The sequence below is a fragment of the Mandrillus leucophaeus genome, unplaced genomic scaffold, assembly GCF_000951045.1.
Source record: "Mandrillus leucophaeus isolate KB7577 unplaced genomic scaffold, Mleu.le_1.0 Scaffold458, whole genome shotgun sequence".
Taxonomy (NCBI): Eukaryota; Metazoa; Chordata; class Mammalia; order Primates; family Cercopithecidae; genus Mandrillus; species Mandrillus leucophaeus.
The window spans coordinates 723,406-736,820 of record NW_012104898.1 but is presented as its reverse complement, the minus strand read 5'-3'; the positions used below and the strand labels follow the sequence as shown (position 1 = coordinate 736,820).

The 13,415-nt window shown below is 35.8% G+C and overlaps 1 protein-coding gene across 4 annotated transcripts in view; it reads left to right on the top strand.

Moving 5' to 3' along the window:
* PCMTD1 (protein-L-isoaspartate (D-aspartate) O-methyltransferase domain containing 1) overlaps positions 1-13,415 on the top strand; it is an 81,189-nt gene that overhangs the window by 61,693 nt on the left and 6,081 nt on the right. For all 4 annotated transcript variants that reach the window (XM_011994463.1, XM_011994461.1, XM_011994462.1 and 1 more), the window contains 2 exons: positions 4,359-4,530; positions 6,485-6,608. In XM_011994463.1, coding sequence (XP_011849853.1) covers positions 4,477-4,530; positions 6,485-6,608 — 178 coding nt within the window. In that variant the 5' untranslated portion in view covers positions 4,359-4,476. The remainder of the gene's footprint in view (positions 1-4,358; positions 4,531-6,484; positions 6,609-13,415) is intronic.

Here is a 13,415-nt window from a genome sequence, read left to right as displayed (position 1 = left end):
ACCTGACTGGTATGAATTTGTTTACATGAAATGCTGTATAAAAATAAGTTATGGGTCGGGTGCAGTGGCTCATGCCTGTAATTCCAGCAGTTTGGAAGGCCCAGGCAGGTAGATTGCTGGAGTTCTGGAGTTCAGAATCAGCCTTGGCAACATGATGAAGCCTGATCTTTACTAAAATACAAAAAATTAGCTGGTTGTGGTGGTCCACATCTGTAGTCCCAGCTACTCAGGAGGCTGAGACACAAGAATTGCTTGAACCTGAGAGGTGGAGGTTGCAGTGAGCTAAGATCGCATCACTGCACTCCAGCCTGGGCAAGACCTCCTCTCAAAGTAAAAATAAATAGATACATAAATAAGTCATGATATTAGTATCAGAATACTAAATGTCTAAGATTCTCAAAGTGTGCCCAGTCAGAAAAACCTAAGTTCATCTATAAGTACTTTATTGGAAAGTTAATCCCTAATTGCTTTACAGATTGAAAAAAAGTAAGAATATGCAGTTTGAGAGGTTTTTTTCTAACTAATTGTGAAGTTTTATGTATTATGGCTAGAAAAGGTTAAGCCATACTTACAATATGTTTAGCATATGAGTTCTCTAATATGTTCTAGATTTGTTAGTGCCGACATTTAAAAATATCCTTTTTTGTCCAATTTTATTTATATCTTTTGATTTTTATTTTTAAACTTAGTAATAGTACATCCCTTTTTGAATATTGTCTTAAATTCAAAGAAACTTTCAGATTTGAGTATTCTGTTAAAGAAAATCAATTTAAACATGTTAAATGAAAGTATAAAGACCCCATATATGTGTTTGCTAGAAGTAGAGTTGCAATTACTAGAAATTTATTAATTTAGAGTTTTGATTTTTCTCTGCAGTTATCCTTTGTATTAATAATTTCCCTTAGATAGAAGTAGATATACTTGTTCTGCTTTACATTAGAGGGAAAAACATTCATGTTGTTTACTAGAATAATAAGGTCGGTTGATTGGAGATCTTCAGAAAGACCCCCCTCGTCCAAGAAAAACCTGCCTTTTAGTTATAGGAGAGTTGATTATTCATTAGAGGCAAGAGTTTATTTTGTTGTTCCTTTTTTGGCATGTTGGGAAAAAAACTGTATTCTGTAACATGAAGTTACAGTTATTATAATAACCAATTTAACAAAACATAAACCATTATGTTACTACAGAGAAGTACCATAGGTGGCTGATCGCAGTGGCTTACGCCTGTAATCCCAGCATTTTGGGAGGCTGAAGTGGGGGGATCACTTGAGGCCAGGAGTACGAGACCAGCCTGGGCAACATAGCGAGACTCTGTGTCTATATTTTAAAAATTAAAACAATTAAAAGAAGTACCATAAGCATATGCTTTTTCTGTAACTTTATTTCTAGAAAAGCTTCTCTTCTACTCCTGCGATTTTTGTGATTAGCATATTTAATTTGTCAAATTTGGGTTCATATTCAACGTTGGTAGGTAGAAAAGTTAAAAATTTATGTTTCTTTTTTTTGTTTAGTTCATTTATTTAATACATGTGTTTTGAGGACTAATAGGTGATGGAGATACAATTAAATTCAGAAGAAATATTCAAAGAGATAGCAGGAAAATACATTTTAAAAATGTTTCAAAGGGAAGATTGTGTTAAAGTATTAGAAGCAACTCTTTGTTAAGTAAAAGGGTAGTTATTTAGTATTTTCATTTTAGGTGACTATTAAAAAGTATATATATTTTAATATGCAAATATAAAAAGAATTAGATATTTTACATTGTTTTAAAAAGTCTCTGATCTTGGACTAGCCACATTTTAAGGTTTTACTCGCCACAGTGGTTGGTGGCTTTCATCTTGATAGGGCAGCTCTAGATTGTCCTGTCTCACCTTTCAGATCCCAGCTTGCCATTTCTCAGGGAGCCCTTCTCTGATCCCCATGCCTGTCAGTTTCCCTTTAGAGCATTTATCACAGTTGTAATTTATATTTCAATTAATAGGATTGTTTGATGTCTGTCTCTTCCATTAGAGATAAACATGAGTGTCTCCCATTGTATTCTCAGTCACTGCACAAAGCTAGTGCTCAGCAAATAGTATTTGACTGAAGGAAGTGTGCAATTAGTGGTATCAGGTAACTTGTCCAAAGCACACATTTAATTTTAGAATCAAACACTAAATTATTTCTAACTTATTTTGCTGTGATGAATGTGTATAAAATACCACTAATATGAAAAGTGGTTTTAATTGTAAGTTGTCATTACCTGTAGTGGTGTTTTCCTTGGCAATAGTTCTGTAAGCTACCACATATTTTTAACTAGTAGGAAGCTTTTAAAACTATAAGCATATTTTTTAGTTGATTTAATGTATCTGATAAAGAGGTTTAATAATTCAAACATTTTTAATTATTTAAATTCCTTAGTCTCATTCTGAAAATTATGAGGTTGAAATAAATTATGATAAAATTAAAGCATTTAAAATGAATTTCTATAAAGTTTTTAGGTAGACCTTACTGAAATAGTCCAACTTATTTTTAAAGAATGCTTACTGTGATAAGATGATTAAACCACGTGATCTACAGTATGTAATTACTTAAAAGCCAAAAATTATATTTTGACTATATTTTTAAAAATCCAAGATTATGGCATAGTTTTGAGTATAAAAGAGAAATTAAATACGATTCTCTAACATAGGTAAATTCACATTTTGTGTGTGCTGTGCAAGTAGAAAGGATGAGATGCTATTAAAGAATGGAGTAAGATTTCATTGCAAAGCTGATATTTGAGCTATATCTTGAAGGGATATCAGGCATTAAGAGTAGAAGGAGAGGGGAAGGATATTTTAAGTTAAGGGAACAGCACATACACAGATGCAGGATTTCAAAACACTGTGTGATGGTTCCTGTAAGGAATTAGAAGCAAGTAATTCAGTCTGCCTGCAGAGTAGTATGTTCAGGCTGGGGCATAGACAGGAAAGGAGTCTAGTAGAACGACTTGACAGTAGACTCATAAAGATTCCCCACGGAGCACTCCTAGGAGCTTGAACTTATCCTGCGCAGTAGAGAGCAAAGGGATGGAAGAGAGACCTGAAAAATGTGATCAGTGAGGTGACAGTTACAGTAAAAGAAATAATGGAGCATGGACTGCCTTAGCGTTGGGGCATGGAGACAATAGTACAGGGATACCCTTGACCCTTCCCATCCCACCGTCTGTCCCCTTCCACCAAAAAGACAAGAAATGAAGAACAGGGCATAGATTTGGGTAAATTTTCTTTAGGAAATAGATGTGTCTGTGTTTTAGTGACTCTGAATGGAAACTTAATTGTGTAATAAGTCTATTAATTACTAAAGGACAGAATATATTTTACAGAGTAAAAATGATTGTGATTCAGATCAGTGTTATTTTTCACTGCATGCCAAACCTTGTAATGTAAATTATTTCATCCTTAAATAATAGTGTGCTTTTGCTCTATGATCATATTAACCTTATTCAGCGTAAAAGTGAAAGAATACGAATTAATTTTAATAAGATTACCTGTCTTATTAGTGCGTTGGGGTTTTAATTACATTTATATTAGAGCCTGTTTTCAGTTTTGTTTTTATCAAAATTTAAGAAATAAAGTAGAAGTCCAAGTAGGATAGTTTGTAAAAGCGTAACTCTGTGTACCATGAACCAACACTGTCACCAGGACCAAGCAGCCCAGATAAAATACCTTTGAAACCGTATCTCATGTTGCTTAGGGAGATCATCAGGACCAAAGCAGCAACATGAAAAAACTAGTATTCATTCTGGTCTTTGTCCCAATTAGTAATGTTCCTCAGTCAAAATTTATTAGAAACTCTTCCTAACCTTACTGGTTGCAGGGGTGTGTGGTGGGGACACTCGTATCTTTTTTTTGACAAAGCTCTCCCACTTTTACCTTCAGCAAAAATGTCAAACTGAGATGAATTCTATACAAACCTTTCTCATTTCTGCTGGCCCCTCACCTTTTTTGGAAAGGACAATGCACAGTGAAGCCTTTTCTCATTTATTGATCCTTATGATTCTCATTGTTATCATATGTTACTTTGGGAGTGTCACAATATTGAGGTTGTGATGAGCTTTTCGTTATATTTATTTCTTAAGACTTAAGTGAGGTTTCAGTGTGGCCAAAAATGTTAATGTTTTGAAAACACGTCTGTCCTATGTTATTGATAATAAAACAATATATTTGATGAGTGCTAAACTTAATAAATATTATATTTAAATAAAGTTTATAATCATTTTATCCTTATAATTAATTTTGGTAACTTCCGTTATTTCAAAGGACTGGATTATGGTAAATTTTTTAGATCTAATATTTTGCTTAAATGAATTAAAATATGTTTGTTTTTCAATGCAGATTTGAGTTCTGTGAACCTGCATTTGTTGTCGGTAATTGCCTCCAGATAGCATCTGACAGTCATCAGTATGATCGAATTTATTGTGGAGCTGGAGTCCAGAAAGACCATGAAAACTACATGAAAATATTACTAAAAGTTGGAGGCATATTAGTCATGCCTATAGAGGATCAGGTAACTTCCACTCCTTTTCTTTAGTGGCTTAGGAAGCAAGCACATTTGTTTAAGGTTGAGGAATTTTATTCAGTGAAAGGTACATTGTAACTTTTAAAGAAAAAATACTTTTCACCAGATCTGTCTTATTTGTTTAGACAAAACTTGAAACATCTTAATTATTTAAACAAAGGAGATAGAGAAAATATCTCTCTACTATGAGGAGAGGTAACTTGGGCTTTCAACTCAGCTCAGTTACTCCCTGTGCCTGGTGTTCAGCAAGCTGCTTTCTTCTTTAGTTTGCTTTGCCAAAAGTTGAATGTGATGATCTCTACTAGCTGCTCAGTTTCCCATATTCTTCAGTTCTTTGAACGTGTCGAAAGGAAATCCTAGCCAGGCATGGTGGCTCACGCCTGTAATCTCGGCACTTTGGGAGGCTAAGGCAGGCAGATCGCTTGAGCCCTAGAGTTCAAGACAAGTCGGGGCAACATGGCAAAACCCCGTCTCTACAAACAGATACAAAAATTATCCAGGCATGGTGATGCACCTGTAGTCTCAGCTACTCAGAAGGCTGAGGTGGGAGGATCACTTGAGCCCAGGAGGTTGAGGCTGCAGTGTGCCATGATTATGCCTCTGCATCCAGCCTGGGGGACAAAGTGAGACCCTGTCTCAGAAAAGAAAAGAAATCCTCTTTGTGGTTTGATTTTGAACTATTTAACTTCATTAAGAAAACAAGTGAACTAAAAAAATCTTCATTATTACCAAGTAGACTCATTAGAAAATATTCTGCAGCTATTTATGAACATTATTAATTTTACTTTTTTAGCCTTGGTTTGGAATTATTAGGTATAATGTATGAAATACTAATTTACTCAGAAAACGGGTATACCTTTCAAAAGCAAATTACTTAAAAAAGTTATAAAAACACATTTAAAAAATATCTTTTATGTTTACATTAACTGAAATCTGAAATGTTTAAAATACCTGCAGTTTGTGTAGTTGAGGTAGAGTATCTAAGATGACTAGGTCCTAGCATGATAGTTGTGGAGTTTATTTTTATTTATCTTGGGATCCCTTAACATCACCATGTGTCATTTGCAGCTCAGTGGATCTCACTATCACCATGAACTGTGCTCTGTAGCAAATCATTTGTCAGATATTAAAAAGGGCAAGAGTATATCAATATTCATTTTTAAAAGTTCATGGAAAAATGTTATTAGAATGCTTCCAGGGCTTAGACTCCCAGTTAAACAATTTTTTTTGTTTTGTTTTCCCTTAACAATACATTTTCAAATATGTAAAATGTGACTTTCTCATCAATATTTTGTTAAACATTTACTGTATACTATTTTACAAACATCAAATGTAGTAACGAGCTGCTTTTTGTGATAGAAGTTGAATATACTAATTAAACCTGAACAAGATGTGTATTGAGCTAATATTTTTTTCCTGTGACCAGTGATGGGCGTTTGCTGAAATGATAAAACTTCTAGTCTCTTTATAATTACATTGATTTGTGAGATATCAAGTTGGGGGTCGAATTAGAATCTGTATTCGATTAATATCATGGAAGAGCATGAAGTCAACATGTAGTCAAAATATGGTCTTATTAATATAATGCCTTAACCAAATTACTGAACCTGTCTCAGACATGTATTTTGAAAGGCAATGGCATGTATGGATTGTAGTGCTTCTTCTAGACACTATCAGACCACAAATCTAACATTGCAGACTTACTTGGCCATATTTGAATATCCCATTTGCATTAAAATATCTATATTAACAGCAAATAGTTTCATTCCTTTTATATTTTATAGTAAATATTTAAATGGAATTAATTTGGTCACATTTAAATATAAGTGATTGTATAGCTCTGACTGGCAGTTGTTCCCTTAAAACAGTTTTGACTGTAAGGTGACCACATTGCTGGGATTAAGCTGTTCACTTTCTTTCTTTCTTTTTTTTCTCTAAATAGTTAACACAGATTATGCGAACTGGACAGAACACTTGGGAAAGTAAAAATATCCTTGCTGTTTCATTTGCTCCACTTGTGCAACCAAGTAAGAATGATAATGGCAAACCAGATTCTGTGGGACTCCGTAAGTAGCTCTTCATATTTTCTGATTGGATTGTGACTTACGGTGTTTGGCTTTTATGCTTGGGATTTAAAACTATGTAATTATGAAGAATTAAATACTTATACAGTAAGGTATTTAGTGGATTTATTCAACCTTTTTTTTTTTGGAGACAGAGTCTCGTTGTGTTGCCCAGGCTCGAGTGCAGTGGTGCCATGTCGGCTCACTACAACCTCCGCCTCCTGGGTTCAAGTGATTCTTGTGCCTCAGACACCCAAGTAGCTGGGATTACAGGTGTGCGCCACCACGCCTGGCTGATTTTTGTATTTTTAGAAGTGATGCTGTTTCACCGTGTTGGCCAGGCTGGTCTCAAACATCTGACCTCAAGTGGTCTGTCTGCCTCAGCCTCCCAAAGTGCTAGAATTATAGGCGTGAGCCACTTCGCTGGGCCTCAGTTTTTTTTTTTTTTTTTGGTAAAGTAAAGCCCTCACCTTATACCAGACACTGTTAGCTACCTTCATGGAAACATAAGAAGAAGGGGCAGGTCAAACCAAAACCAAGTTTATTAATTATAGTTTGTGATGTGGCAAGTTACTGGTTGTGGGAAGGGTATCTACTGTAGGTATGGTGGTAAGGAAGACCTTTCTGCCAAAGCAACATCTAAATTATGACCAGAATGATATAAAAAAACTTGCCACATCAAGATTTAGTGGCAGCATTTTTTCGTACAGAGAGACAATAAATACAAAAGGCTTTATCTAGTCTGAAGAGAACTTGGTCATTCCCAGACCAGGCATAGGGTCCAGAGTGGCAGAAGCTCATTGGCTGGCTGTGGAGGATGGATTATCATAGGAAAAAAAGGCAGGCAGGCCAGTCAGGAGGCTTTTCTTACACCTACAGGAGAGTGGATGTTGGTGTGGATAGTGTTGTCTGAAGGCAGAAGAATAGCTGACTGGGGAGAGTGTGGGTGGAGGGAAAAGAGGAATTTGTTTTCCCTTGAGGCTAGCTGAGTGCTGGTGTTATTTACTGTTGCTAGGAAGACTGGAAGTGGCATAATTTGGAAATAGGAATAGAAAGATCTGACATTTTCCTTTAATCATGTTTGAGTTGTCTGTTACCATACAGACAAATGTCAGGTGGCACAAACCTGCTTCATGAGCAAGGTATAAGTGGAGACCCCTCAACATGAACATGGCATTTTAGGCTAGGGATAGATAGAAATGGATGAGATCACTTAGCGGAGAGTAGAAATAAAGAAGAGATATTGGAGTTGGACCTGAGGTTCACCAGGAAAATGGATTAGCGAAGGAAGGGTCAAAGGTGGTGGGGGCAAACTAGGGTCAGGTCCCAGGGTGTTGAAAACCAAGAAAGAAAGTTTCAAGGAGGGAGTGATCAACGTAATGGAGCAAATGAGAGCTTGAAATGGAGAGGAGAAAGTGGTATTAATTGGTTTGGCTTAGATCATAGTATTTTTAACCATGAGGTAAAATTCTTTACCAAAAAGGAACCTCTTGACTTAGTTTGCCTTTTAAATGAATTTATTTCATAGGAACTTGGGTTTATAGAAAGATACAACTTTATTTTCAGTGTTCATTCTACTCTCTTTTGAGCCGCATGACTTTGGGACATTTGGAGTGTTTTTGAAAATTATGTGAAGTAATGTTTATTTTGTTTTGTTTTTACGATGGAGTCTCACTGTGTCACCCAGGCCGTAATGCAGTGGCACGATCTCAGCTCACTGCAGTCTCTGCCTCCTGGGCTCAAGCAATTCTTCTGCTTTGGCCTCCTGAGTAGCTGGGATTACAGGTTCCCACCACCATGCCTGGCTAGTTTTTGTATATTTAGTAGAGACAGGGTTTCACAACCCTTACATTAGACCCAACCACCCACCCAGTTTCAGGCAGTGGCACCAGCCTGCCACCATGAGAGTCTACCTGTAAATATATGGTGAACAGAGCCTAGTCAATGTGTATGAGTCCCAGACGAAAGTAGGCACATCCCAGAGGAAAAGAGAAAGGAATGACAGCCAAACATGGCCAGCTGCTTTTTATATACCTGAAATATACAAGCCTAGCCATTCCTCCACCCTTAGGAAGAATGTGTGCGATGATGCAGAGAGGCTGTCATGGCTCTATGGTGAGTGTTGCTTGTTCAGAGTGTTAGCGGCGTAAATGTTTCTTCAGCTTGAGCTTGGGAGAGTGCTTTGCAAGCATTTTTCTCTAATGGGAGCCACTGTCAAAGGTGATACGTTGACCACTCTTTACAGATTTGTGAGAGTCATAGATTCTGATTCTGTGCTGTTATTGTGATCTCATTTAGAAAGAAGTTAAGCAGTCAGTTCTAAAACAGTTTCAACCTTTCATAATTCAGAAAATGTTAGCAACCAGTTTTTCCAAATATACTTGTATCTATACTTTGGCTACTTACAAAAAGGATTTTAATCCATATGTAACAGTCCATATAAAACAAAATTAAAGCTAAAATAAGAATGATAAAAAAACAAAGGATTATCATAAAGGAGACTGGAAACATGAGGTTACTGTGTTGAAATGTTTATTTAAACTTCCCATCTAGTCAAAAACAGGTATCACTGAGACACAGAAAAATATAGGACATCCATTTCTTTCTAGCACCAGAATCAGTGATTATCACTTGGCTGTGTATGCATTATATGATTGTTTCCATGAAGTCTACTTTTTAGTAGACTACAGATGCTTCTCGACTTATGGTGGGACTATGGCCAGATAAACCCATTGTAAATCATGAACGTTGTTGAGTGGAAAATGGATTTAATGCTGGTAACACAGCACATGGTCCCCAGCCTAGGATGGTTTGACCTTACTTTGGTTGCAAGAGTGATACTCATTTAGTAGAAACCCGAACCCCATCGTGAGACATAAGGAGCTCCTCAGCGTAAGGTGGGGTTACATCCTGATAAACACATTGTAAAGTGGAAAAATCCTACATTGAACCATTAGAAGTCAGGGACTATCTGTATACTCTATATATTTATGCTATATTAGTACTATTTGCAATAGTAGGCTATACTGTAGTTACCGGTCCCTACTTAAAACTCCTTGCAACAATAATAACAAAACTATTTTCTCCTTCCTAGTTTTCAAACACTAGAATTATAGTTTATGATAATTTTGTTTTAATTATCCTAACTGGATGGGAAGTAATAAAAGGAAGTAATGAAAAAATTTTCTGACACAGCTTGGCTTTGACAGTGGCCCAACCATAAGTGTCATACCTAAGAATGCCTATAGAATCCCTTGTTGATTTCTGTGCAGCAGCTATTTAACTATTTTACTTTGACACTGTTAAAATCTCAGAATTCTATCAGTAGTCATTCTATTTTTTATCTGATCGTTTTCTTGTTTATTTTAGAAGCATTTTGGTTGTAAATATGTTTTTATAATAACATAATTCATTAATGACATAGATAATATGCTATGAATGCACAATTTCCATTTTCCCTCATTTTAAGAATTTCAACACAAATCTAAGTAGCTGGTAAGACTGCTATTGGTTGGATTGAATGACATTTGTAACAGTGAGTGTAAAATAGGAATAAATTCAGTAGAATAGGGTAAAATGGAAAGGAGCCTAAATTAAAAAAAAAATCCATTATACCTCTGAAATATTTACAGACTAAATGATATGTCTAAATATTTCATCAAAATAATCTGGGGTGGTGATGGGAAGAGTGATAATTGTTGAAGCTGAGTGCCCAGATATATGGGAGTTATTAAACCATTGACTCTTTTCTGTGTATACAGTCATCACTCCTTATCCTTGGGGGTATGTTCCATTACCCTCCAGGGGATGCCTGGGCCTGCAAATAGTACAAAATCCTGTATGTATTATGTTTTTTCTATCTGATAACTGAGGCAGCTGCTAAGTTACTAACAGATGGGTAGTATATATGGTGCGGAAATGGTAGACAGAGGGATGATTCACATCCCAGGCAGGACAGCATGAAATTGTACTACACTACTCAGAACAGCTCACAATTTAAAATGTATGAATTGCTTCTTTCTCAAATTTTCCATTTAATATTTTCAGACCTTGGTTGACCGTAGAAAGCAGAAACCGTGGAAGGTGAAACTGCATAAAGGGAGACTACTGTACTTGAAATGCTACAATAAAGAGAAAAGTCATCAGTAACCAACAGTAACTTATAAAAAGTCAGGAATTATGTGAATTTCTAAAAAATAAAAGCTTCATATAGTAATAGTCAGAGCATGAAAAAAGTTTTAAAAATTAGTATTTGCCAAAATTTAATAGGATGTATGGAGAATAAGTTTTTGTGGGTGTATAGAAGTAAGTCAAAATAGCTTGCTGTTGAGAGGACATTATTCCTTAATTGTAGGGATTTAAAATATGAAAGAATGCGACTTTAAAAAAACCAAAAATAATATAGAAATTATTTGCCAAATGTATCTTGTAGTAATCAAATTGCTCATATTAAACAACTTACTACAGTGGAGTCATAATTTTTCATCTTGATTCGCCACTAATTTTATTACATTTAAAAATCCTGTTTCTTTCTGTGTTTTTTTTTATTGGGGTTGGGGAGAAGACATTCTAAAAAGAAAGATGCATTGTTTAAAGTTCAGGGACAGAAGAGACTTCATAAATTGTTATGAAAAATTGTTTCATAATTGGTGTATATATGCCACATTTTCTTTATCAAGTCTATCACAGATGGGTATTTGTGTTAGTTCCAAGTCTTTGCTGTTGTGAACAGTGCTGCAATAAACATACGTGTGCATGTATGTTTACATGCACAGTGGAATGATTTATAATCCTTTAAGTATATACCCAGTAATGGGATTCCTAGGTCAAATGATATTTCTGGCTCTAGATCCCTGAGGAATTGCCACACTGTCTTCCACAATGATTGAACTAATTTACACTCCCACCAGCAGTGTAAAAGCATTCCTATTTCTCCACATCCTCGCCGGCTTCTGTTGTTTCCTGACTTTTTAATGATCGCCATTCTAACTGGCTGGAGGTGGTATCTTATTGTAGTTTTGATTTGCATTTCTCTAATGACCAGTGATCATGAGCTTTTTTTCATATGTTTGTTGGCCGCATAAATGTATTCTTTTGAGAAGTGTCTGTTCATATCCTTTGCTCATTTTTTGATGGGGTTTGTTTGTTTCTTGTAAATTTGTTCAAATTCTTTGTAGATTCTGGATATTAGACCTTTGTCAGATGGATAGATTGCAAAAATTTTCTCCCATTCTATAGGTTGCCTGTTTACTGTAATGATAGTTTCTTTTGCTGTGCAGAAGCTCTTTAGCTTAATTTGATCCCGTTTGTCAGTTTTTTCATTTGTTGCCATTGCTTTTGGTGTTTTAGTCATGAAGTCTTTGTCCATCCTTATGTCCTGAATGGTATTGCCTAGGTTTTCTTCTAGGGTTTTTATGGTTTTAGGTTTTATGTTTAAGTCTTTAATCCATCTTGAGTTGATTTTTGTGTAAAGTGTAAGGAAGGTGTGCAGTTTCAGTTTTCTGCATATGGCTAGCCAGTTTTTCCAACACCATTTATTAAATAGGGAGTCTGTTCCCCATTGCTTGTTTTTGTTAGGTTTGTCAAAGATCAGATGGTTGTAGATGTGTAGTGTTATTTCTGAGGCCTCTGTTCTGTTCCATTGGTCTGTATATGTGTTTTGGTACCAGTACCATACAGTTTTGGTTACTGTAGTCTTGTAGTATAGTTTGAAGTCATGTAGTGTGATGCCTCCAGCTTTGTTCTTTTTGTTTAAGATTGTTTTGGCTATGCAGGCTCTTTTTGGGTTCTATGTGAAGTTTAAAGTAGTTTTTTCCAATTCTGTGAAGAAAGTCAATGGTAGCTTGATGGGGATAGCATTGAATCTATAAATTATTTTGGACAGTATGGCCATTTTCATGATATTGATTCTCCTATCCATGAGCATGGAATGTTCTTCCATTTGTTTGTGTCCTCTGTTATTTCCTTGAGCAGTGGTTTGTAGTTCTTCTTGAAGAGGTCCTTCACATCCCTTGTAAGTTGGATTCCTAGATATTTCATTCTCTTAGTAGCTGTTGTGAATGGGAGTTCACTCATGATTTGGCTCTCTGTTTGTCTGTTACTTTAGGAGTTCTTGATGTATAGGAATGCTTGTGATTTTTGCACATTGAATTGTATCCTGGGACTTTGCTAAAGTTGCTTATCAGCTTCAGGAGATTTTGGGCTGAGATGATGGGGTTTTCTAAGTATACAATCATGTCATCTGCAAACAGAGACAATTTGACTTACTTTCTTCCTATTTGAGTACCCTTTATTTCTTTCTCTTATCTGATTGCTCTGGCCAGAACTTCCAATATTATGTTGAATAGGAGTGGTGAGGGAGGACATCGTTGTCTTGTGCTGGTTTTCAAAGAGAATGCTTCCAGTTTTTGCCTATTCAGTATGATATTGGCTGTGGGTTTGTCATAAATATCTCTTATTATTTTGAGATATGTTCCATCAATGTCAAATTTATTGAGTTTTTTTAGCATGAAGGAGTATGGAATTTTGTCAAAGGCCTTTTCTGCATGTATTGAGATAGTCATACGGTTTTTGTTGTTGGTTCTGTTTATGTGATGGATTACGTTTATTGATTTGCATATGTTAAACTATCTTTGCATCCCAGGGATAAAGCAGACTTGATCATGGTGGATAAGCTTTTTAATGTGCTGCTGGATTCGGTTTGCCAGTATTTTATTGAGGATTTTCCCATCGATGTTCATCAGGGATATTGACCTGAAATTTTCTTTTTTTGTTGTGTCTCTACCAGGTTTTGGTATCAGGATGATGCTG